The sequence below is a fragment of the Chiloscyllium plagiosum genome, unplaced genomic scaffold, assembly GCF_037043375.1.
Source record: "Chiloscyllium plagiosum isolate Xiang-an unplaced genomic scaffold, Cpla_swu_hap1 HiC_scaffold_10, whole genome shotgun sequence".
Classification (NCBI taxonomy): Eukaryota; Metazoa; Chordata; class Chondrichthyes; order Orectolobiformes; family Hemiscylliidae; genus Chiloscyllium; species Chiloscyllium plagiosum.
Window position 1 is genome coordinate 81,162,110 of NW_028270148.1, and position 27,573 is coordinate 81,189,682.

General features: G+C 40.6%; 1 protein-coding gene across 1 annotated transcript in view; it reads right to left on the bottom strand.

Annotated features, from left to right (window-relative positions):
* The window catches only part of nt5e (5'-nucleotidase, ecto (CD73)), an 83,064-nt gene extending 56,183 nt beyond the window's left edge, over window positions 1–26,881 (bottom strand). The window contains exon 1 of the mRNA XM_043696234.2: window positions 26,509–26,881. Within this exon, the coding sequence (XP_043552169.2) occupies window positions 26,509–26,835 (327 nt within the window). The 5' untranslated portion in view covers window positions 26,836–26,881. The remainder of the gene's footprint in view (window positions 1–26,508) is intronic.
* Between the last annotated feature and the right edge of the window lie 692 nt (window positions 26,882–27,573).

The window sequence follows — 27,573 nt, forward strand, 5'->3', positions numbered from 1 at the left end:
GCAATATTGATTTTTTTATATAATGATTCAATTCCCTCTTGAAACCTTTAATTAACCTTTGTCTCCATCACATTCTAATGTAGTGCATTCCAGATCCTAACTAATTGCTGGAGGAAAAATATTTTTCCTCATGTTGTTATTGTTTCTTTTGCCATTAACCTTAAATCTGCATCATTCCACAATGGGAACAGTTCTTTTTTCCCTTTCTACTCCGTCCAAACCCCTCTTTATATTGAATTCCTCCATCAAATCTCATCATAGTTTTCTCTGAGGAAGTCAGTTCCAACTTCTCAATCCCTTTATATGCTTCCTAAAGTGTGGTGCCCAAAAGTGGACACGTACTCCAGTTGAAGCTCAACAGTTTAACAGAACATCATTTTCTCTTTATTCTTTCACGGATATGAGCTTTGCAGTCAAAATCCGCATTTGTTGTCCAACTCTAATTTCCTTCAGCTTAAGCCTATTATAAAGGACAGTTAAGAGTCAACCACATTGCTGCAAGTTTGGAATCATATATCGGCCAATCTGAGGAAACGACAGGACTTTGCTTCCCTAACGACAGAGTGAACTAGATTGAAAACTACCACTTATCACTACTCTTCATTTCCTTTTACTCAGCCCATTTTATATCCATATTGTAATTATTCCATTTATTCCATGAGCTCTAACCTCACTTACAAGGCTGTGGTGTATCATTTCATCAAATGCCTTTTGGACATCCATTTACACCACAGCGCCAGCAGTACCCTCATCAACTATCTCTGTTTTGTCATCAAAAAACTCAACCCGAGTCAGTCAAACGCAGTTTGCCATTAACAAATCTGTAGTGGCTTTCTTGAATGAACCACATTTCCTAATTAAGATATTTTCACAGGAAACATTGCCAGGAAACAATAATTAATTTGTCCTAAATTATTGTTTCTAAAAGCCTTCTCAACTACTAAAGCTAACCAATTTATTGAAGAGATGACCAGGTTTGTAAGTGAAGGCATTGCATTCGACATAGTTTACTTGAGCTTCAGCAAGGCTTTTTATAAGATCCTACAAGGGAGACTGATAGCAAAGGTAAGCACCCATGGGATCCAAGGAAATTTGGTTAATTGGATACAGAACTGACTGAGTGGCAGAAAACAGTGGGTGATGGTTGAGGGAAGTTTTGTTACTGGAAACCTGTAGCTAGTGGGGTTCCACAGGGTTCAGTTTTGGAGCCCTTGCTGTTTGTGGTTTATTTAAATGATTTTGATTTGAATGTCAGGGGTTTCATCAGAAAATGTGCACATGATATAAAAATTGATGGAGTAGTAAATAGTGAGGAAGATAGCCTTTAATTAGAGGAGGATGTAGACAGTTTGGCCAGATGGATGTATTAGTGGCAAATCAAATTCAATCCAGATAAGTGTAAGGTGATGCACTTGAGCAAGACAAACAAGGCAAAGGAATACATGATGAACAGTAGGACACTGTGAGGCATTGAGGATCAGAGGGACCTTAGTGTGCATGTCCACCAATCCCATATGGTAGTGGGACAGGGTAGATAAAGTGCTAAGAAGGCATATAAATAAGCCATTATTAGCTGAGGCACAATTTAAGAACAGGGAGGATATGCTGGAACTGTATAAAGCATTGGTCAGACCACAGCTAGAGTATTGTTTGCAGTTCAGGAATCCAAATTATAGGAGGGATAAGATTGCATTGGAGAGAGTGCTGGGCTGGAACGATTCAGTTATGAAAAGCAATTGGATAATCTGAGGGTTTTGTCTTTGGAACAGAAGGCAATGAGGGGGGACATGATTGAGATGTTTAGAATTATAAGGGGCAAGAGACAGGGCAGAGAAAAATGAACATTTCCTCTTGGTGGAAGGATCAATGCCCAGGTGGCATGGATTCAGGATAAGGGGCAGGAGTTTTAGAAGGGATACAAAGAAAGATTCTTTTTGCTCAGAGAATGGTGGGAATCTGAAACTCACTGCTTTGTAAGGGTGGTGGAAGCAGAAATCCTCGTAATATTTGAAATGTATTTAGATGTACACTTGCAATGCCAAGGCACATGAGGCTATGGTCCAAGTGCTGGAAAATGTGATTTCAATAGTTATGAAATTATATTTAACTAGCACAGACTCAATAGGCCAAAGGGATTTTTTTCTGTGTAGTAAACCTCAATGATTGTAAACTGGCTGGCTTATAGATGGGTAGCTTATTACTAAATGGGCAAATGGTAAGATTCTTGGTAGTGTAGATGAGCAGAGAGATCATGGTGTTCAGGTACATAGACCCTTGAAATTTGCCACCCAGGTTGATAGGGTTGTTAAGAAGGCATACGGTGTGTTAGCTTTTATTGGTAAAGGGATTGAGTTTTGGAACCATGAGATCATGCTGCAGCTGTACAAAACTCTGGTGCGGCCATATTTAGAGTATTGCGTACAGTTCTGGTCACCGCATTATAGGAAGGATGTGGAAGCTTTGGAAAGGGTTCAGAGGAGATTTACCAGAATGTTGCCTGGTATGGAGAGAAGATCTTATGAGAAAAGGCTGAGGGACATGAGGCCATTTTTGTTAGAAAGAAGAAGGTTGAGAGACGACTTAATTGAGAAGTATAAGATAATCGGAGGGTTAGATAGGTTGGACAGTGAGAGTCTTTTTTGTTGGATGGCAATGGCTAGCACAAGGCGACTTAGCTTTAAATTGAGGGGTGATAGATGTAGGACAGATATCAGAGGTAGTTTCTTTACTCAGAGAGTAGTAGGGGTGTGGAACGCACTGCCTGCAACAGTAGTGGACTTGCCAACTTTAAGGGCATTTAAATAGTCATTGGATAGGCATATGGACAAGAATGGAATAGTGTAGGTTAGATAGGCTTCAGATTGGTTTCACATGTCGGCACAACATTGAGGGCTCTATGTATTGTGCTCTAATGTTCTATGTTCTAAATGATTCTTGAATCCTCTGGAATCACCTTAAGAGCCTAAGATTGGAAAATTATGTCCTGTGTCTTCATAATTTTCACCAATTTCCCCTCAGTATATTTGATGCATCACAATCAATTCTGGTATCTTACCAACTTTAAGTACAGACAGCATGTCTAATATAATTTTCTGACTAATTTTAAATCCTTCAAGTATTTAAACTCAATCTGCTTTCCCCATGACCTTGGCAGCATCTTTTTCCTTGATGAAGAGAGATATTAATACTTAATTTAGTACTTCACCATGCTCCCTACATTCATATACACATTACTTTATTAATCTCTAATGGACTCAGCTCCTCTTTTTCCTTTTCCTCTGTGTACATATTTTCAAATCAACCTGTTCAGAGAGTTATTATACACTTCTGGAGTGGGAGCAGCAGTACTTCATGGGGTTTCTAAACTTTAAAAGACTTCTAGATTTTTTATATTGTCTGCCCGTCACTTCTCATACTGTCTCTTTGCTTCTTTTATTTGCTTTTCCAATTTTCCCTCAACCTTCAATATTCAGCTTTGTTATCAGTTGTACTTTTTTCTGACATCTGCCATAAGCACACTTCTTCAGCTTCATCTTAATCTCTAACTCTTCCATCGTCCAAGGAGTTATGGATTTGTTTGCCTCACCTATCCATTATGTGGAAATATACCTGAAGGTGTCGAAATTCTGCCTTGTCTAAAGACAGCCTGAACGCACTAAGAATTAGATTAGATTAGATTACATTACAGTGTGGAAACAGGCCCTTCAGCCCAACAAGTCCATGCCGACCCACCAAAGCGCAACCCACCCATACCCCTACATTTATCCCTTACCTAAGGCTACGGGCAATTTAGCATGGCCAATTCACCTGACCTGCACATCTTTGGACTGTGGGAGGAAACCGGAGCACCTGGAAGAAACCCACGCAGACACGGGGAGAACGTGCAAACTCCACACAGTCAGTCGCCTGAGGCGGGAATTGAACCCGGGTCTCCGGCGCTGTGAGGCAGCAGTGCTAACCACTGTGCCACCGTGACGCCCATAATTCTAGTCCCTTTCCGCCTTTTATATTATCCAAATCAGGATTTAATATTTCCTCATTGTAACTACATGATAATTCTTGAACTTGTTTGTAATTTTCTATCAAATTTGTTCCTCACAATCACTGCTATTGGATAGTGGCCAGTCTTAGTAATGTCATTGTGCCGTTTTGTTCCTTAGCTCGAGCCAAATAAAATCTATGCTTGACCTTTCTGGGATATCTTGTTTCTTCAGAACACTCACCTTAGATTATGCTGTCATTCCTGAACACCTATTATCAAGAAAATTTAATATCAAGTTTTACTGTTCTTTATGTCCAATCTCTGTAAAGAGATTCTTTGTAGCATATTACCATGTGGCTAACTGCATCTACAGGTCAGCAACTTTATTTTCTACACTTGTACGTTCCCATTACTGCACCATAGCCCTAATTTAGATCAATTACTTTCTTTTTTACACCAAACCCATTGCCTAGCTCCCAAAATTTTTTGCACTTTTGTATTCCCCTCTGATATTACCTCCTGGCTTCCAGATCCATGTCAAATTAGTTTAAACCCTCAAAAACAGCATTAGCAAATTAACCTGAAAGGAAATAAGTCCTGGCGTGGTTTAGGTGCATCGTCTTTGCATATATAAAGGTCACACTTTCACCCCCATGCCTATCCCAATGCCCTAAGTATTTAAAGCTACCTCTCCTGCACTTTTTCTCCAGCCATACTCTCATCTACTGTCACCTTCCATTTCTCATCTCAGTTATACCTCACCAAAATTAAGCTAGATATTACTTAGTTGCAGTCAAACTTGCTAATTTCTTATTCACCTCCCTAAATACTGACTACGGATCAAATAGAGTCATAGAGATATACAGCATGGAAACAGACCCTTCAGTCCAACCTGTCTATGCTGACCAGATATCCCAACACAATTTAGTCCCACCTGCCAACACCCAGCCCATATCCCTTCAAATCCTTCCTATTCATATACTCATCCAAATGCCTTTTAAACGTTGTAATTGTACCAGCCTCCACCACTTCCTCTGGCAGCTCATTCCATACACATACCACTCTCTGTGCAAAAAAGTTGCCCCTTAGATCTCTTTTATATCTTTCCCCTCTCACCCTAAACCTATGCCCTCTAGTTCTGGACTCCCCCACCCTAGCAAAAATATTTTGTCTACTTATTCTATCCATACGCCTCACAACTTTGTAAACCTCTATAAGGTCACCCCTCAGCCTCTGACGCTCCAGGGAAAATTGCCCCAGCCTGTTCAGCCTCTCCCTGGCAAGTCCTCCAACCCTGGCAACATCTTTCTAAATCTTTTCTGAACCTTTTCAAGTTTCACAACATCTTTCCAATAGGGAGGAGACCAGAATTGCATGCATTATTTCAACAGTGGCCTAACCAATGTACAGCCACAACATGACCTCCCAACTCCTGTACTCAATACTCTGACCAATAAAGGAAAGCATACCAAACATCTATCTACCTGTGATTGCATTTTCCACGAGCTATGAACCTGCACTCCAAGGTCTCTTTGTTCAGCAACACTCCCTAGGATTTTACCATTAAGTGTACTTGGATGTAAGATGATGAAGTTTTGCTGTGGGAAAGGTAGTGGTGAGGAAGTACATTCAGTCATAGAGTCATAGAGTAATACAGCATAGAAACAGGCCCTTCAGTCCAACTGGTCCATGTTGACCATGGCATCTACTCAGCTAATTCCAATTGTCCTCATTTGGTCCATATCATTCTACACACTTTCTATCCATGCACCTATCCAAATATGTTTTAAATGTTATTGTTATTGTCTCAATCACTTTCTCTGGTAGCCCGTTACATATAAGCAACACTTTCTGCGTGAGGAAGTTGCTCCTCAGTTCCCCTCTAACCTTAAACTTATGCTCTCTAGCTTTTGACTCCCCATCTCTGCGGAAAAAAAGACCTTATGCATTCATCCCATCTATGCACCTCATGATTTTATACACCTCAATAAGGTCACCTCTCATTTTCTTATGCTGCAAGGAATAAAGTCCTATCCTGGCCAACATCTCCCTATAACTCAGACCTATAGTCGTAGCAACATCATAGCAACGTCCCAACTCCTACACTCAATTCCTTGACCAATGAAGGCCAGCATGCTAAATGCCTTATTCACCACGTGTGACGCCGCCTTCAAAGAATTGTGTACTTGTACTCCTAAGTCCTCTGTGCCACAACACTCATCAGGACCTTACCATTAACTGTATAAGTCCTACCTTAGTTTGCCTTTCGAAAATGCAACTTATCTGTACTGACTTGCATTTTCCAATCCTCAGCCCTCTTCCCCACCTGATCAAGATCCCTCTGTAAGTTTTGATAACCTGCCTAACTATCAATGATACCTCCTAATTTTGCATCATCCGCAAACTTACTAATCGTGCCTTGTATATTCACATCCAAATTATTTATGTAAATAACAAATATTAAAGGTCCTAGTACCGACCCCTGTGTGGGACACCACTAGTCACAGGCCTCAAGTCCAAGAAACTACCTTCAACCATCACCCTCTGCTTCCTACCATTGAGTCAATTTTGAATCCAATTAGCTGGATTGTTAGGCCAAAGGACCTGTTTCCACACTGTAGGAATTCTAGGGATTCTATGATTCTATGAGTCTCCCCAGATCCCATGCGACCTAACCTTCATGACTAGCCCGCTGTGCAAGACCTTGTCAAAGGCCTTATAGACAACATCCTTTACCCTACCCTCATCTATCCTCTTGGTTACCTCTTTGAAAAACTCTAAAAGATTTGTCAGACATGAGTTCTGGCACGTTAATCCATGTTGACTATCCCTATTCAGACCTTGACTATCCAAATGTTGGTTGATCCTGTCCCTCAGTATCCTCTCCATCAACTTACATATTACTGATTATAGGCTCAGTGGCTTGGCATTCCCTGGTTTGTTTTTGCTATCTTTCTTGAACAATGGAACAACATTAGCCACCCTCCAGTCTTCCAGAACTTCACCAGTGGCTAAAGATGAAGTAAAAATCTCTGCAAGAGCCTCTGCAAATTCTTCTCTAGCTTGCAAGTTAGATTACTTACGGTGTGGAAACAGGCCCTTCGGCCCAACAAGTCCAACAAGTTGCATTATATCTGAGGATGGACTAGATCAGGCCAAGGGGATTTATCGACCCCAATGCGCTTTAAGGCTGCAAACACCTCCTCTCTGGTAATATGTATGTGACCAAAACATCGCCACTTATTTCCTTAGCATTCATGACTCTCTCCAGTAAACACGAAGGAGAAATATACATTAAAAATCTCCCTCACCTCCTTTGGCTCCAGACATAGACAGACATGCTGATCTTTCCTTAGCCGTGCTTTTACTCTTAATATAGCAATAGACCTTTCTGGGATTATCTTTAACCTTATCTGTCAAATCCATCTCATTCCTTCTTTTTTTCTCTTCTGATTTCACTCTTAAGTGTGCCCTTGCACTTTTTATAGTCATCTAAGGATTCATCCTAGCCCAATAGCTTAAACCAAATGTATGCTTTCTTCTTTTTCCTCTCCAGAGCCTCAATATCCCTCATCGGCTAGGCTCCCAAAACTTGACAGCTTCTCCCTTCAACCCATGAGGGACATATTGTCTCTGGACTCTTGATATCACACTTTTAAAAGCCTCTATTCCTTTTCATTTAAACAGACTCACCCAAGTAACCTCTGCTAGATCCTGCCTCATGGCCCCAAAATTGGCCCTACTCCAGTTCAGCACCTGAACGTGTGGACCTATCCTATCTTTATTCATAACTCTGATAAAACTAAGAGAGTTATGGTCACTGGAGCCAAAGTACTCTCTGACTGACACTTCAGTCACTTGCCCAACCTTGTTTCCTAAGAGGAGGACCAGTGTTGCACTCTCCCTTTACATATTGACTTAGGAAACTTTCTTGGACAGATTTGGCAAATTCCACCATGTTGTGACCCTTCACCTCTGGGTGGCCCAGAAAATTAAAATCTTCAACCAATTCTATGCTATTATTCCTCCAGATATCTGCAATCTCACTAAACATCTGCTCCTCTAGCTCACGTTGGCTGTTTGGGGGTCTATAACACAGTCCCAATGACATGTAGCATAAAGGCCAAGGAACAACAGTAAACTGTCTTAAAAACTCATATGCATCCTATATTGCAGCAAAGTACCATGTGAACAATACAGTGGGAGCAGAACAGTATTTGTAATTAATACTGAAATAATAACAATAAGCTGTTGCAGGATGTGAAGAATAATTAAAGCTTTTGTGTCTGTTTCTTACCTACAAAGCCTTTAACTGAGTACTGAGAATTCAAACAGTATTGATGTTGCATCAATGATAGCAGGATGCCATTTTCCTCTCAGTACTGGATCAGTCTCAAGAACATTTTAGTGCAATGCTAATGAGGCTCTCATCTTCTGGAAGCGCTGAATCATGAAGTACAGTTCAATAGTAATAATGTTAATGTTTATTCATTGTACGTAATACGAATGAACCATGAAGGATCTAGAATTTGGCATGATCATTGTGTAAGTTGCTAATTGCGTACCGTGCTTTAAACAGATTTCACCTTCAAAGACACATGTCTTATGTTTATAGATAAGTTTCTAATTAACCTGTTATATTATTACACACCTCTGGAGCAAGTGAGACTTAAACCCGGATTCCTTTGTTATGTTTATACTATGTCGCCAGCAGTCAGAGTCCTGTGGGTCTGCAAGGTGCAGACAAAGAAATCAGTAAATTGTGGTAATATCTAATTCTTAACTGATAATGTCTCTACTGCTCTAAATAATATAACTCATAGAGTTAACTATCTCTAGAGAATAATTATTATACCAGTATCATTAACATGACATGGTGAACAGTGGTTCGGGACATGGGACTGGGATATCATAGCAATTATAGAAACATAGCTCACTGATGGATAGGACTGCCAGCTTAATGTTCCAGGATACAAATGCTACAGGAAGAATAGAAAGGGAGGCAAGGGAGGCAATGAGATCTATCATACTTGTACAAGTCAACAGATAGAACACATGGTCAAAAGTCTTAGTGCTAAAGTATATGAGCCAGCCTTTTAAGTCTTTGTTCATTCTTACGTAAGAAAGGCAAATGATCAGGGAATATGCTCGAGCAATAGCAAGAAAGGAAATCTTAAAAGCATATTGTCAAGATGTACACAACATTGTGTAATTTAAGTTGGGACACAGCAGATCTCCTAACAAAATACAAAATGTTTAAACACTGCCTGGAGCTTTAGTTTCTAGATTAGCTATGTCCAAAGCAAACAATCCCTCCAGTATCAGCCTAGCAAATCTTCTCTGGACGCCCTCCAATGGCAGTATATTCTTCCTTAGATAAGGGGCCCAAAACTGTTCTGACAATGGTCTGACTAGTGTCTTAGTTTCAGCAAAATTGTCCTAGTTCTATACTGCATTTTCTTTGAAATAAAGGCCTAAATTATACTTGTCTTCTCTATTATCTACAAAATCTGACTCCCAAAACACTCTGCTCCATAGCTTTCTACAGTCTTTCTCCATTTAAATAATATTCAGCGTCTTTGTTCTTCCAGACAAAGTGCATGACCTCACATTTCACTGTAATATATTCGATGTGTTAAATTTTTGCTCACTAGTTCAACCTGTCCATATCTCTCTGCGAGAGCTGAAAGAGTAAGAATGGAAGCAGGATGTATGACAAGCTCTCTATCATTAATCTAAAGAAAAGGTTGCCTATTTTTAGAAAGGCCCAGAGCAACTTACATATAATACAGATCAAACTCAGCAGCAATTATAGAATCTGTGCCTTGAAAAAAAATTTCATAAGATGTGGACATCACTACTTGGACCACCATTTATTGACCATCTCCAGTTCTTTCAAGAAAGTGGTGGTATGCTGCCTTCTTGAATCTCTGCAGTCCATTTGGAGTAGGTAGACCCATAATGTTGTTAGAACCAGTTTCAATACTTGACCCAGTGATACTCACGGAATGCGTCATATTTCCAAGTCAGTGTGAGTGGCTTGGAGAGGTACTGTCTTAAGGAGTCAATATGAATTTCTGAAATATATCTTGTAGATGATACACACTGCGGCTGCTAAGCATCAATGATGGAAGCAGTGAATGTTTGTGGATATGGTGCCAATCAATCTGAGACTGGTACAGTTGATGGAAGAAGTGAGTTAAATAGTCACGGCAGGCAGGGACAAAGCAGAAAACAAGGCAGGACTGATAAATTAAACTGCAATTATTTCAATGCAAGAGGCCTAACAGGGTAGGCAAATGAACATGGTTAGGGACATGGGACTGGGATATCATAGCAATTATAGAAACATAGCTCACTGATGGATAGGACTGCCAGCTTAATGTTCCAGGATACAAATGCTACAGGAAGAATAGAAAGGGAGGCAAGAGAGGAGGGGGAGTTGCATTTTTAATATGGGATAGCATTACAGCTGTACTGAGGGAGGATATTCCTGGAAATACATCCAGAGAAGTTATTTGGGTTAAACTGAGAAATAGGAAAGGGATGATCACCTTACTGGGATTGTATTATAGACCCTTAATAGTCACAGGGAAATTGTGAAGCAAATTTGTAAGGAGACCTCAGTTATCTGTAAGAATAGTAGGGTAGTTATGGTAGGGGATTTTACCTTTCCAAACATAGACTGGGACTGCCAGTTAAGGGTTTAGATGGAGAGGAATTTGTTAAGTGAATACAGGAAAAATGTTTTGATTCAATACATGGATGTACCGACTAGAGAAAGTGCAAAACTTGACCTACTGTTGGGAAATAAGCCAGGGCAGGTGACTGAGACTTCAGTGGGGGAGCACTTTGGGGCCAGTGACCATAATTCTATAAGTTTAAAAATAATGATGGAAAAGGATAGACTAGATCTAAAAGTTGAAGTTCTAAATTGGAAGAAGGCTAATTTTGACGGTATTAGGCAAGACCTTTCAAAAGCTGATTGAGGGCAGAAGTCACATTGTCCCTCCAAAGATGATCCCACCCAAACTCATCCCCTACCTTATCCATATAACCCTGCATTTGCCATGGCCAATCCACCTCGCCAGCACACTACCAGAATGCTATGGGCAATTTAGCATTTCCACTTAACCTGCACATCTTTGGACTGTGGAAGGAAACACAGACACAGGGAGAATCTGCAAACTTCACACAGACAGCTGCCCAAGGGTGGAGTTGAACCAGGTTCCTGGTGCTGTGAGGCAGCAGTGCTAATCACTGAGGCACAATTTCACCCAGTAGACTACGTAGTAAAGTTAGATCACATGGGAGTCAGGGAGAGCTTGCCAACTGAATACTAAATATATCTGAATCCATGACTTCCTCTGGAAACTCATTCCATACACGGACCCTCGTGTTTTTTTTTAAATCTTTCTCTTCTCACATTAAAAATTTGTCCCCTAATTTTGAACTCCTCCATCTTAGGAAAAAGACTTTTGCTTTTGACATTTTCTATGTCCCTTATAAGGTCACCCCTCAACCACCTACACTCCAATGAAAAATGTCCTAGTCTATCCGTCTACTTTTATAAGTCAAACCCTCCATTCCTGGTAAATCGTTTGAATCCTCTCCAGTGTAATAATATCCTTCCTTTAACAGGGCAACCAGAACAGCAAACAGTACTCCAGAAGAGGCCTCACTTACGTCCTGCACAAACTCAACATGATGTCCCAATACCTATATTCAGAGGTCTGAGCAATGAAGATAAGCAAAATAAACTCCTTCTTAACCACCTGTGATGCAAATTTCAAAGAATTATGTAACATAACATTGAAAAGGCATTTGGATAACTGCATGAACAGGACAGATTTGGAGGAATATGGACCTAATGCAGGCAGGTAGGACTAGTTTAGTTTGGAAACATGGATGGCATGGACTAGTTGGACCGAAGGGACTATTTCCATGCTGCATAACTTTGTGGCTTTTTGGTAAGAGACAGAGGGTGATTGTGAGGGTTGGCTTTGGTCTGTGACCAGCAATGTTCCACAGGGATCAGTACTAATTCCACTGTTATTTGCTATTTATATAAAATGATTTGGAATGAGAATTTAGGAGGCATAATTAGTAATTTTGTGGATGACATCAAAATTGGTGGTATTGTGGCAGTGAAGAAGATTATCTAAGATTACAAAAGGGATCTTGATCAATTGGATAGACTGAGGAGTGGCAGCTCGAGTTAAATTTGGATAAATGCAAGGTATTGCATTTGGTAAAATAGACAAGGGCAGAACTTATACAGTTAATAGTAAGGCCGTAGGTAGTACTGTTGAACAGACAGACCTAGCGGTTCAGGTACATAGTTCTTTGAAAGTTGTGTCATAGGTAGAGAGGCTGGTTAAGAAGGCATTTAACATGCTTGTCTTCATTGCTCAGACCATTGAGTACAGGAATTGGAACATCATGTTGAGGTTACACAGGCTGTTGGTAAGGCCACTTTTGTAGTACTGTGTACTGTTCTGATCATCCTGCTAGAGGAAGGATATTATTTAATTGGAGAGAGTTCAGAAAAGATTTACCAGGATGTTTGGAATGGAGTGTTTGAGTTATAGTAGAGGCTGGAAAGGCTGGGACCTTTTCCCTGGATTGTAGGAGGTTGACAGGTGACCGTACAGGTCTACAAAATCATGAGGAGCGTAGATAAAGTAATTAGCAAAGGTCTTTTCACTGACTTGTAGGGCTGTTCAAAACTAGGCCACTTGTTTTTAAAGTGAAAGGAGAAAGATTTAAAATGGACCTGAGGGGCAGCTTTTTCACATAGAGGGTGGTGAGTATATGGAATGAGCTGCCAGAGAAAGTGGTGCAAGTACAGTTACAATATTTAAAAGATATTTGATACGTTCATGAATAGGAAAGGTTTAGAGGGATATGAGCCAAATGCAGGCAAATGGTACTAGTTTAATTTGAGAAACCTGGTCGGCATGGTCGGGTTGACTCTACTATTGCCAGAATTGTCAGGGCCTCAAAGAATTTCTGATAATCACAAGTACGTTCTTAGAGTTAGAAAATGAGAACGTGTTATGATATGGTTGGATATTTTAATCATGTGTTCTAGTTTAATTATTATTGGATAGTATAGCCATGTGTAAATACTTGGAATATAAATTTTGTGAATACTGTTGGATAGAGATACTGGTGAGTAAATGCATAATCTTTTGATTGGAAACTTACTATCCAGAAAAATAATATAAAATCATGGGTTTTGTGATAAAGTTCGAATTGTGAACTATGTTTGATGGGTACACCTCCCATGCATATATGAATAAAGCTTGGAACTAAGAAACAAGTCTCGTCTGGTCTGGAAGAGGGATTAAAGTGTTAAAAATCACTCTTTCAAGGCCCAATTACTTTGCAGTATCCAGTACCTCTAACTGTCTCATGATATCACGTGAAATGGATGAAATTAGCTAAAGACTGGCAATGGTGATGCTGGGACCTCTGGAGGAAGCTGAGATGGGTCATCCAGTCAACACTTCTGGCTGATGAATGTTGCTTTATTTTATGTACTGATGTGCTGCCCCCACAAAGTCACTGAGATGGGGATATTTTTGGAACTTTCTTCTCCAGTGAGCTGTTTAATAGTCCAGAGTCCAGCATCAGTCATGATTAGATGTAGTAGGAGTGTAGAGCTTAGCTCTGATCCTCTGGTTGCAGGATCACTTAACTCTATCTATCATTTGCTATTTACATTGTATAGCATGCAAATAGTCCTGCTTTGTAGCTTTTAGATATGCATGGTGCTGCTCTGGCATGACCTCTTGTACTCTTCACTGAGCCTGGTTTGATCCCTTGGCTTGAAGTTAATAATCGAAGATAATGGTTGATGGTAATGGTTGAGTAGGGCCATGAAGTTGCTGATTGCATTGGAGTATGCTTCAATTGCTGCTGAAGGCCCACAGCACCATGTATTGAATTTCTGGATCAGTTTGAAGTCTGCCCCATTTAGCATGATGGAAGCCACACAACCCAAGGACTGTGTGGTGGTCACTCTTAGGGACATTGTCATGGACTGATGTATCTGCAGCAAAGTGGATTGGTGAGGATGATCTCTGCTATGTTTTCTCCTCACCACCTGCGACCGACCCAGTCTAGCAGCTATGTTCTTTGGGGCTTGACCAGCACCATCAGTAGTGCTATTGCTGAGCCATTCCTGGTGGTGGACACTGAAATCTTCCACACAGAGTACATTCTGCATACTTGTCACCTTCTATGCTTCCTCCAAGTATTGTTCAACATGGATGACTACTAATTCATCAGCTCAGGGAGGACAATATGTGATAAATCGCAGGAGGTTTCCTTGCAAATATTTGACCTGATACCATGACACTATTTAGAAACAATGCTGAGGATTCCCATGGCAATTCCCTCTCGATTATATACCATGTGTGCCATCTCTGCTGGACCTGTTCAGCCGGTAGGAAGGACAAATTCAGGGATGGTGATGGTGGTGTTTTCAATATTGCCTGTAAGCCATGATCATGTTAGGCTGTTGATTGACTAGGCTGTGTGACAGCTCTCCAAATTCTGGCACTAGCCCCTGGTGTTAGTCAGGACGTCTTTGCAGGTCCACATGGCTGTTTTTTCCATTAGCATTTCCCAGTGCCTAGGTCGATGCCAAGTGCTTTGTGCAGTAGCATTTCTTTTCTCAGACTTCTTAGCAATTGTTACAACTGAATAGTTTGCTAGGCCATTTCAGAAGGTGGTTAAGAGACAACCAGACAGGTAAGGACAGCAACTTTCCTTCCCGAAAGGGCATTAATAAACCAGATGCTTTTGTTTAAATGGCAATGGCTTCATGATTATCATCAGACTTTTAATCCCAGACACTTACTGGATTCAAATTTCACCATTTAATCATAATAAAATCATCGTGATGGTATTCAAATACAGGTCCCCAGAACATAGCCTGGGTCTCTGGATTGTTGGTTGAGTGACAATACAACTGCACCATCACTTTCCCTAATCTCAAAGTGCTACTGGAGAAAATGACAATCCTGCTAAAACAGGTACAGATGCACAGCATACACAAGTAATTGAAAATCACTCAGGAGACAGCCCTTTCAGAAAATAAACTCTAGTAAAAGAACTCAAACCGAGACATAGAAGAAACCAAACAACCATTGAAGCTGCAAATGAAAGAGGCCCGGGTTTCCAAGAAAACAAAAGCTAAAAGGAAGTTGAAGTGGTTGGAAAATTATTACATCATGTTAGGAAGAAAAATATACATAGCACCACCAGTAGGCTGAAACCTTCACAAAATCAGAAACATCCAGGAAATAAAACCAGAGGCTTTCAAACAAGCTAAAAGCTCTTAAGGAACAAAACTCAGCTGAACTTGCATCAGGCAAAACAAATTCTCAAATAGCAACTGCAGTCCACAAAGAAAAGGCTTGACAACGCAAGTGGAAACAACAGACAACATTCAAGACTTTTTTCAATGTATAGTTTCAGTTACATTACACTGTAAACTTTTGCTATAAAGTCTGTGTCTTACAATCGTGCACTTCATATCACCTGATGAAGGAGCAGCGCTCTGAAAGCTAGTGCTTCCAATTAAGCCTGTTGGATTATAACCTGGTGTTCTACTGTTGTGTTTCTATAATGGGTAGTGATAGGTACTTCAAGAAGCAATCAGCTGCTTTGTAAACTTTGGGTAACAATTCTGCGTTTTTTCAACTCTTTTATCAAAATGTATCATGCACAAAATGAGTGCAAAACTTATGTGTCAACTCAAAGCCTATTTTGGCCACTTTAGAGGATCACTACTGCTTAAATATACAGCCACTATCAACATCCTGAGGTTACCATTGATAAGAAACTGAACTGGACCAGTCATACAAACACTGTAGCTATAAATGCAGGTTAGAGGTTAGGAATTTCTGCAGCCTCTGATTTCCTAAAGTTGTTTACAAGGTACAAGTCAAGAGCAAAGTGGAATACTCTCTTGTCAAGGAGAGGAGAGGGGGCTTCAACACTCAAGAAGCTTGACACCATTGTGGATAAAGTTGCCCACTTGATTGGCATCCAACATACTACCTTCACCGTTCACTCCCTCCACTACCAATGCACAGTGACAGCAATGTGTAACATTTAGAAGGTCCACTACAGAAATTCATTCAGGTTCATTTGACAGCCCTTCCCAAACCTACAACATCTAACAGCTAGAAGAACAATGGCAGCAGATACCTGGGAACACCAACCTCCTCATAGCCACATTTTATCCTGACTGGAAATATATAGCAGCCATTCCTTTGCTGTTTCTATCAAAGTGCTGGAATTCTCTTCCTAACAGTACAGTAGATGAACCTAGCACCACCCCATTTTGACAGCAGTGGTTCAAGAAGCTGCTCACCTTCCAGGAAGACCTGACTCAATCTAGTGGCAGTAGTCTTGCTGAGCAATTAATAAAGAGAAGCACAGATTGACAGCCTTTACATCACCACCTCCCCCCATCTCCCCAATCCATAGATTCTCATGGGATCCAGACACAGATTCAACTGCGCCACTGCACTTAAATCGTACATTGAAATAACAGCCTGGAGGGGTCAGAAGCACTTTTTGGGACCGTGTTTCAATCCTAGTGATTGTTTTTTTGAAAAGCATGAATTCTAACTAGCATAGGGAAAGAGGGAATTTGTGGGCATGGATGGAGCAGCTGACTTGTCAAGGGAGGCATGAAGTAAATAGTATAGGAAACCTAAATAATTTAGAAAATTATTTCAATTGGCTTAAAATTTTGTTTTATTAAGATAACTTAAGTTACGGAAAGGGGAGCTCAGTCCTGCAGTTTTTAATCAGTAAGTTCATACAAGACACAAAAAAAGTACTGGTATAATAAGTATTGAGGAGGGATGCTTTCAACTTTAGGACGATAAGTCAGATGGGTTGAATGGTGGCAAATGGTGGCAAATAGCACTTAATCGTGTAAGTGTGAAATGATACATTTTGGGAGGACTAACAAAGCAAAGGAGTATACATAGAATGGTAGAACCTTGAAAGTACAGACGATCAGTTGAACCTAGCTGTGAATATCCATGAGACCTCGAAGGCAGCAGGACAGGTAGATAATGTGATTAAGAAGGCATTAGGGATATGGGGTAATTATTTTTATTAGTTGAGGCATTGAATACAAGAACAGGGAGGTTTTGATAGAACTGTATGTGAGACATTGGCTAGGCTACAACTGGAGTAGTGTGTGCTGTTTTGATTACCACTGTGTAGGAAGAATATGATTAGATAGGAGAAGATGTAGAGGAGATTCACCAGAATGTTGCCTGAGCTGGAGTGTTTTAGTTATGAAGAGAGACAACAGAGGCCGAGGTTATTTTCCTTCGACCAGAGAAGACTGAGGGGGGACCTTACTGAGTCAAAAGTGTGGTGCTGAAAAGCAAAGCAGGTCAGTGAGCATCCGAGGAGCAGGAGAGTCCACGTTTCGCGCATAAGCTCTTCATCAGGAATTCCTGATGACTCTCCTGCTCCTTGGATACTGCCTGACCTGCTTTGCTTTTCCAGCGCTATAGTTTTATCTCTGATCTCCAGCATCTGCAGTCCTCACTTTCTCTTCATTGGAGGACATTACTGAGGTCTATAATTTTTTAGGGGCATAGATTTAAGATAAGGGACTATTAGTTCAGTGGGGATTTAAGAAGAATTTTATTCATCACAATGGTGGGTGATGGGTATCTGAACTCAGCTTACAGTTAAGAAGTACATAGGTGAATGTTTGAAATGCCATGGCTTCCAAGGCTGTGGGCCAAGTGCTGGGAATTAGATAGGTGATCAGTGACAGGTGCAGACATGATGCAACAAAGGGTCTCTTTCTCTACTGTCATATGCCATGACTCGATGGCATCACTTCTCAAGTGCAATTAGGACTGGACAAAAAATGTTGGTTTAGTTAGTAATGCGCACAATTGATACAAGAACAAATAAACTAAAAATGACATTTCCAAATGTTTGCATTGATCCAAAGTGCTTTTGTCATGTCCTGAATTTATGAAAGGAGATCAGTGCAAATTACGACTGTCTTCACTGTAGTCCTTGAGCTGACATGTCTCCTTCAGCAACACAAAATCACACTCCAAAAAACTCAAAACTCTTCAACCTCAAACGCTATTTAACAGATTAAAACTGTATAAAATGCTGAAAAATAAAAAAGCTTGTCAGTATACAAATATTAAGCCACAACTTGTATATTACAGTCTTTCTTCACTGTTGGGCTTCACTTTTTGCACAACATCTCATTAATGCAGGATTACTCTGAAACCAAATATCCAACTTATTTGCGAACTACCCTTTTCTTTCCAAGGTCTCTGAACGTGCTATCAATTTCTATATCTATGCTCATCTTTGTATCAGGTCACTGCACCTGTAACTGCATTGAAATAGAGTCATAGAGTCATAGAGATGTACAGCATGGAAACAGACCCTTTGGTCCAACCCGTCCATGCCGACCAGATAGCCCAACCCAATCTAGTCTCACCTGCCAGCACCCGGCCAGCACCCTCCATACCCTTCCTATTCATATACCCATCTAAATGCCTCTTAAATGTTGCAATTGTACCAGCCTCCACCAAGTTCATTCCATACACGTACCACCCTCTGTGTGAAAAAAGTTGCCCTGAAGGTCTCTTTTATATCTTTCCCCTCTCACTCTAAACCTATGCCCTCTAGTTCTGGACTCCCTGACCCCAGGGAAAAGACTTTGCCTATTTACCCTATCCATGCCCCTCATAATTTTGTAAACTTCTATAAGGTCACCCCTCAGCCTCCAACACTCCAGGGAAAACAGCCCCAGCCTGTTCAGCCTCTCCCCATAGCTCAAATCCTCCAACCCTGGCAACATCCTTGTAAATCAAATGGACCTCATACAAGTCACAAATGAGATACTCTGACTGGAATCATGGTGTGTTATCTTTTCCCGACCCCTCTGTCACCTTAGCTATGACTGACCAAATCATCCTGCTCAACATCTAGCTTCCATACTCCAGCTGTGTTGCAATTTTATTGCTTGGTTTCTCTGAAAATTGTTTCAATCGCCATCAGAATAAGTGTAGAAATGGCTTTTCCTGCTGCTCCTATTCCAGTGTCACCCAGTGACCCAACTTAGGTTCATTATATACTTTCTGATTGATTTTGGTTCCAGAATTTAAATACATAAGCTACCAAATATGTTGACCACACCTCTATCACTGCCTCCATTAACTCTGTGTTGCCTGACTGTTTGTTTGACATTCATACTTGGATCAGCTATAATTTCCTCCAACTAAAGATTGCGAAGAATGCTCTGAATTAAGTTCCAAACAAGAGTCACAGTGAAACAAAATATTAACTTAGTTTCTCTCCACACAGATGCTAACAGATCTGTTGAGATTTTCCAGCAACTTTTATTTTTATTTCAAAATTCCAAAGACTTGCCACCAAATTCTGGAAGAAAACTGGTGATGGACAATAAATACTGTCTCAACCAGTGATTCCCATGACTTAAAAACAAAAAAAAGTCCAAATTTACTTCTGTTCCCTCTGTACTGTCCATATGGTGTTCCATAGAATAATGCACAGGTGTTTCTAAAGCCAGTGACTTTGGTCCTCCATTCATAATAACTATTCTGCATTTAATATATTTGCTCATTCCATCACTCCCATCTTGCCCACAGAACAATCATTTAAAACTTTCCCCTCAGTTATAAGTAGTCATTTATTTTAATAGCGCAAAAGTCATTAAATTACTTGAACAATTTAAATGAGTTTGACAGGCATTCTGTATTGTTAATAGTGAATTGATAATAAACTCAATGATTTGAAACCGACTCCTTCTCTGACTTTATCTTAGGCTTCCTTTATTCATGTATCTCTCAAATTAATTTGTAGCAAGAAGTACTTCTCATTTGTAAAACATTATTTTCTGTATTTGACAACTAATCTATGATAGATCTTTACTGGATTTATCCTTTTAAATGTTACTGGAATCTAATTGCAGAGTCCACCATCCTCCTATATTCTTACTTCTTTTTTGGTTTGGACAGGCTTGTGAAGGATACAGGACAAGATGAGCTATCCTCTTAAGTTAAGATCTTAAATGTACTTTTCACGGAAAGTTCTCTACGAGTTGCACTGTCGCTTAGCTATCCTTCACAGGATTAATTGTAATCTAATTTTATATCTTCCCTTAGCGATCACTTCATTTTGGGTGAGAAATTGTAGCACACAGTATCATAGTGTGTAGAACTTTCCCTGTCTTTCATTTTTCATTAACAACCATCAAATGTTTTGTTTTTCCTTATTGTGATATATCATCCTGTTCAGCTGTAGCTCACTTGGTGTCCCTCTAATCTCTAGCCTGTAGATTTGAGTTCAAGTTCCACCCCAGAACTGGAGCACAAAGATTAGTGTTGACACCCAAATGTAGTACAAGGTACTAAGGGAATGCTGCACTGTTAGGTGTGTCCTCTATCAGATGTGATAATGAATTGAGTCTATATCTGCTCGCTCAAATGGAAATGAAAAATCCCACAGCACTTTTGAAGAACAGCAGATGAGTTATCACTTATGTTCTGACTAATAGTTATTCCTCAATTAACATCACAAAACAAATCTTATCATTGGGTGGCACTGTGGCTCAGTGGTTAGTACTGCTGCCTCACAGCGCCAAGGACCTGGGTTTGATTCCGCCTTAGGCAGCTCTCTGGAATTGCATGTTCATCCTGTGTCGGCATGGGTTTCCTCTCACAGTCAAAATATAAGCAGATTAGGTGGATTGTCTACAGTGTTCAGGGATGTGTTAAGCTAGGTGGATTAGTCATAATAAATGTGGGGTTGTGGGGGATTGGGTCGGTGAATGCTCTTTTCAGTGTCAATATGGGCTGAATGGCCTCTTTCTGCACTGTAGGGATTCCGTGATCTTATGATTATCAAATTGCTGCTTCTGTGAACATCATATAAACAGGCTGCCTTGGGACTTACAGCAGTGGCTGAATTTTAAAAAGTTGGCAGCAACATATTTGGTAATGTTAGTGGCTGTGTAAAGTGCTATATTGATGCAAGTCTACTTTTGCTCAATACTATAGCATGCATCAAACAAGCTGTATGTTAAGAATACTGACAGCCTATTACTGACACACAGAGTGTGAATATTTGCCAATAACTGCTTTGTAAATCACTTTTTCAGGTTGACAATTATTGCCCAGACCGAAAGGTACTGGGTCAAACTCCAGTGGAAATTAATCTTTGCATCTTGTTTATTAGTGATTATAGTTATGACTTAGAAAAGTGAATGCAACAAACCAATCAATCATTTATATTTATCATAACACAAGAGAGGAGAATTCCATATGACCCAATGATAAGGGTTCAACTCACTTAATCTTGAACTTTATTAATATTGCAGGGAAGTAAGCATGGTTAAAATTCTGCTACACACTATTTTGAGTGCACTGATAACTGTATTCATGCCATATTCTTATTTTCTAAATGGTTTGGCAACTTAGTTAAGTAGATCACATGTGAAATTAATAATAATGTGACCATTATTGGATGCTGTGAACAACAAAAGGAAGATTTGCAAATTCGTTGGTCATTGCTTCCAGAGTCAATGTAGGCTTTTTCTAATTTTAAAATTTGATTTAGCAAATTAGCTTATAAATTCAGGCCAGTGAGGTCAGTGATAAAAAGAAACTTGAGCAAGTTGGATAAAATACTGGGTGAGGGATAAGAAACAGAAAGTAATAGTTAAAGGATATCTTTCAGGCTAAAATGTTTGACGTGGAATGGCCCAGGGGTTAGTATTGAGATCCGTGCACTTCTACATATACCAATAAATGGTCTACATCTTGGTGCACAGGAGACAATTTCAAGGTTTGTAGACAACACAAAATTTGCCTGAATTGTAAATTGTGAGGAGGATAGTGAGACTTCAAAGCGATGTTGACAAGTTTGTGGAGTGCAAGATTGGGTGACAAGTGAAGTTCAATGCGGAGAAGTGTGAGGTGATACATTTTGACACAACAGTCAGGGACAGCCAGTATTAAACAAAGGGTATTATTCTAAAGGGTGCATAAGAGCAGAGGGGTATTGATGAACTGGGTATGATGCTCTAGTTAGACCTTAGTTGAAATATTGTGTACAGTTCTGGATGCCGCACAATAGGAAGGATGTGCTGCAATGGTTTATATGAATGGTTCCAGGGATGGAGCTTGAATTATGAAGGAAAACTAGAGAAGTTGAGACTGTTTTCTTTGGTGAGGAGTAGGTGAAGAGAAGATAAGATCAAAGATTTCAATATCATGAGGGATCTGGATAGAATAGATAGGAAGGAGCTATTTCCACTTGTAAAAAGATTGAGAACCAGAAAGCTCAGACATAAAATTTTTCAAAAGAAGCAAATGCAAGATGAGAAAAAAAATCACAATTCTGTAGTTAGGATCTGGAATGCACTGTTTGGACACGTGATGGTTCACTTAAGGAATTCACAAGGATGCTGGATAAATATTTAGCCAACGTGGAAACAATGCGCAGCGTTATGGGGAAAAGGCAGAATTAAAAAGCTCAGAGTGCCGACGCATTCACATGAACCCATTTTCTAAAACATTCAGTCACAGCATGTGGGTGTCACTGGCTAGGCCAATATTTATTGCCCATTTCTAATTGTCTACATGGCAGTTAAAAGCCATATAATCCCTAAATTGTGGAATGAGGCCATTCAGCCCATTGTGTTCACACCAACCCTCTAAAGAGCTTCCCACCCCCTACCCCTGTAACCATGCATTTCCCATGGCTAACCCACCTTGCCTGTGCATCCCTGGGCACTACGGACAATTTAGCATAGCCAATTCACCTAACCTGCACATCTCTAGACTTTGGGAAGAAAGTGGAACACCTGGAAGAAACCCACACAGACACAGGGAAAATGTGCAAACTCCACACAGACAGTCACCTGAGTGTGGAAACAAACCTGCATCCCTTGCTCTGTGAGACAGCAATGCTGACCACTGAGTCACCATTTTGCCACATTCCCATTGCTGTGAGTCTGGAGTCATATGAAGGCCAGACCAGGTAAGGGCGGCAATTTCCTTCCCTAAAGAACATTAGTGATTCAGATATTTGGGTTTTATCGATAATTGATAATGGTTTCATGATCATCATAAAACATAGAATAGTACAGCATAGTAGAGGCCCTTTGGCCCTCAATGTTGTTCCGACCTTTTATCCTACCCTAAGGTCAAACTAAACTGCATACCCATCATTTTACTACCATCCATGTGCCTATCCAAGTGTCGCTTAAATGTCCCTAATGTATCTGACTCTACCGCTGGCAGTGCATTCCATGCACTCTGTGTAAAAAAAACGATCTCTGACATCTCCCCTAAATCTTCATCCAATCACCTTAAAATTATGCTCCCTTGTGTTAGCCATTTCTGCCCTGGTAGTTCTGCCTCATCATCTTGTACACCTCTATCAAGTCACCTCTCATCCTTCTTCTTTCCAATGAGAAAAGCCCTACCTCCCTGAACCTTTCTTCATAAGACATGCCCTCCAGTCCAGGCAGCATCTTGGTAAAGCTCCTCTGCACCATCCATATAATGAGGCAAACAGAACTGACCACAATATTCCAAGTGTGGTCGAACCAGGGTTTTATACAGCTGCAGCATAAGCTTGTGGCTCTTAAATCCAATGTCCTGCTAATAAAAACGAACACACCATGCGCCTTCTTAACAACCCTATTAACTTGGGTGGCAACTTTGAGGGATCTATGGAACTGGACCCCAAGATCCCTTTGTTCCTCTACACTGTCAAGAATCCTGCCTTTAACCCTGTATTCTGTTTTCAAATTCGATTTTCCAAAATGAATCACTTCCCACTTTTCTAGGTTGAACATTCCAGAAAGTTTATTAAATTCAAATTCCACCATCTGCGATAGCAACATTCAAATCCAAATCTCCAGGACATCATCTGGGTCTCTTGATTAATAATCCAATGACCCACTAGGCCATCACTTCCCCTCTCCCCAAATCATTCTCCCTTATTCTGTAATTCTATGACCTATAATACTTAATGTACTCTTACAAAATCTTTCTGAGAACTTGATTCAGCAACACTCTTATCAAAGGGACTCGTGAATTCAGACAATTGAATTGTGATTCATTCGCATTTTATCAAAGTCAGTTTGTCATGAGTGTGATATTTTGAGCTGTGATAGGTACTCAAACGTATGGCATGCACTAAAATCAAAAATGTTACGTACAAATAGTATAATACAATGTATCATCTGCATATGTTATAAAACACATAAGGAAGGTTATGGGACATTTGTACAAATATTATGTCAGATTTTTACTAACAGGGGAAGGAAGGGATGGTTCTGGCACAACTGCCCAAAAAGGTAATGAAGAAACCAACAGGGAGAGTTTCTGAGGGGTTCTACCCAACCTCTTTCATTACTTTGGTTGATTCGTGTAAATCATGGCTTCTTGTGGGATGTTTTACTCATCTTCTGCTGGGATTATGCTCAAAGATTGGGAGAACACCTCTATCCAAACCCCCCCCCCCCCCCATAAATTTTAGGTGACCACCCCTTTTAAAATGCTGTGCTTCCATTTATGTTGCTACATTGCCACCGATCTTCATGTCATCGACAAATATGAAATTATGATTTTCTATCCCATCAGCTAAGCCTTAAATAAATATGACAAATATTTGAAGCCCCTACATTGATCCTTGCAGCACACCATTGGACACATCCTTCTAATTTAGATACCTGTACATTATCTTTGCTGTCTTCTGACATAGCCAATGTCCTAACCACGTCAGTAATTTTATGAGCTTCATTAAGCTAATAGTCTTTAATGAGGAACTTTATCAGATGCCTTTTGGACATCCATATATAAGTCAGTTATTAGCCACATATCACTCCTTAAAAATCAGCGTACTCCTTTCCGTCTTACAGATGCATGATATTGTATGTAAAGTTTTCCACTCCTATCTGCACTTCAATACATTCCTCACAGTTTCTAACATTTTAATGGGTCTGTAATGGGCAGTGGAGATTTTGTAACAGTTGGTTGAAAGGGCTTCTCCCACTAAGCATTTACCACAAGCTCTGTATTTGTAGGGGCTTATGGATTTGCACTAATATCATTAGAAGACTGCAGGCATGCAGACTGAACTCTGATGGTTGTCAATGCGCTGCACAGTTTAGCCAATTAAATGTTAACCATGGATCCAGAAGAGTGCAGGTTCATAGCTCCTTGAAAATGGAATCACAGGTAGATAGGATAGTGAAGAAGGCATTTGGCATGCCTTCCTTTATTGGACAGAGCACTGGATATAGGAGTTAGGAGGTCATGTTGCAGCTGTACAGGGAGAAAGTGAGGGCTGCAGATGCTGGAGATCAGAGCTGAAAATGTGTTGCTGGAAAAGCGCAGCAGGGCAGGCAGCATCCAAGGAACAGGAGAATCGACGTTTCGGGCATAAGCCCTAAAGATTTACAAGGATGTTACCAGGCTTGGAGGGTTTGAGCTACAGGGAGAGGCTGAATAGGCTGGGATGAGTTTCCCTGGAGTGTCAGAGGCTGAGGGGTGACCTTATAGAGGTTTATAAAATCATGGGAGACATGGATAGGGTAATTAGACAAAGTCTTTTCCTTGGGATGAGAGAGTCCAGAATAGAGGGCATAGGTTTAGGGTGAGAGGGGAAACATTTAAAAGGGACTTAAGGGACAGTTTTTTTTCACTCAGAGGGTGATGTGTGTATGATAAGCTGCCAGAGGAAGTGGTGGAGGCTGGTAAAATTACAACATTTAAAATGCACAAAGATGGATACACGAATAGGTAGGGTTTAGGGGGATATGGGCCAAGTGCTGGCAAATGGCACTAGATTAGGTTATCTGATCGGCATGGCCGAGTTGGACAGAAAGGTCTGTTTTTGTGCCGTACATCTCTATGAGTGTAACAGCATACAATTTATCCCTGACACCCCAGTGGGGTTGTTACACTGCTGGAGTTTCTATCTTTTGGACAGGACATTAAACCAAGGCCCCATCCCTACTTTGTAAGCGGGCAGAAAATAGTATATTCTGGATCAGTGGTGCCGGAAGAGTACAGCAATTCAGGCAGCATCCGACCAGCAGCAAAATGTCAGTCTTTAAAGAAGAACAGGAAAGGTCTCCGTGGACTTCTAGTCAACATTCATGACTCCACCAACGTTCAGAACCGTATTACCAGTTGCTATTTGTGGGAGTTTGCTGCGTGCACCCTGAATGCTTTGTATCCTGCTTAAGTACACTTTAAAAATACATCGTCGACTGTAAAGTCCTTTGGGATGCTTTGAGATTGTTAAATAGAACATAAATGCATTTTTTTTTGTATCTCTGGAAAGGAAATGAAAAACAAAAGTTTGCTTAATATTTGATTGCAAAACTACTCTGTACATGGAGAAGGTACACTTTTACAATGGTTTTAGCCGGTATAGCCAGCACAGTAGTACGTTCTTACCATTGCATTGTATCCCAGCTCGTTCATGAAGTGGGCTGCCTCGGCACCCTTGTAATAATTGAACCATATGGTTCCCTGGTACTGATCCCCTGCATCCAGCAGCAGGACATTCTTCTCCTTCTCCTTGATTTGGCGGATTGCTGTCAATCTCCTGGCCACGCCTGCGTAGCAGTTGGAAGCACACATGCTCGAATCCTCGCTGGTCTCCTCCACTCTGCCGTGTACATCATTAGTGTGAAGAATCGTGAGATCGAAGGAAGAAGTGCGTGTGATGCAGAAGACGGTCAGCAGCCAGAGACACAGGAGCAGAGCACAGGGACAGCCCATAGTAAGCGAGCGTTAGTCTAGCGTGCTGCTGCTCCACCGAGATTAAATGAAGTTGAACCCTGAAGTCTCCGCTGCATATAAGCGGTAGGCGGAGCATTTTTTCACTTTAGGTCATACTTACTAACAAACGTAAAACGTACGGGAGTTCATTATTGGCTCCAAAGCTTCACGTTTTCTGCAGAAATTTGAGAACATTTGTTGGCAAAATAACGTTTCGTTTTTAGTGTGCACATGTTAAAATATTTGCTTTCTCCCACCATTCAAGCGTGCCTGGAAGTTTTCCTAAGTCACTAATTTAATATTGAGCTCTGACTGTGGTGGTAGCACTGACTTGAAGGTTCTGATGCTGTTCTGAACACTTGAACACACAGACCAAGCTCACTTTCTACTCCAGACCCTTCGATTCGAAGATCATCATTGCTGAAGTGTTGTCGGAAGATACACATGGAAGTTCCTTTCGGCTGACTCACAGGAATTGTTTGCGTTGGGAAAGTTTTCAAACATTCCCACCTCTCAGTTTGAGTTGGTATAGCTGGAGGATTCCGAACTGTATTTGTGTGCTGATGAAACTTGGACATCACTGACGTGGCCACTGCATTCCTTAAGGTGTAAGGACACCCACAGTGCTTTAGCAAGGTCTAGGAGCTTTGATGGGGCGACAGTGAAGGAATGGCAGTACATTTCCGAGTTAAAATGTGTGATCACTTTCTTATCATTCTGACCTTTTCCTCACCCATA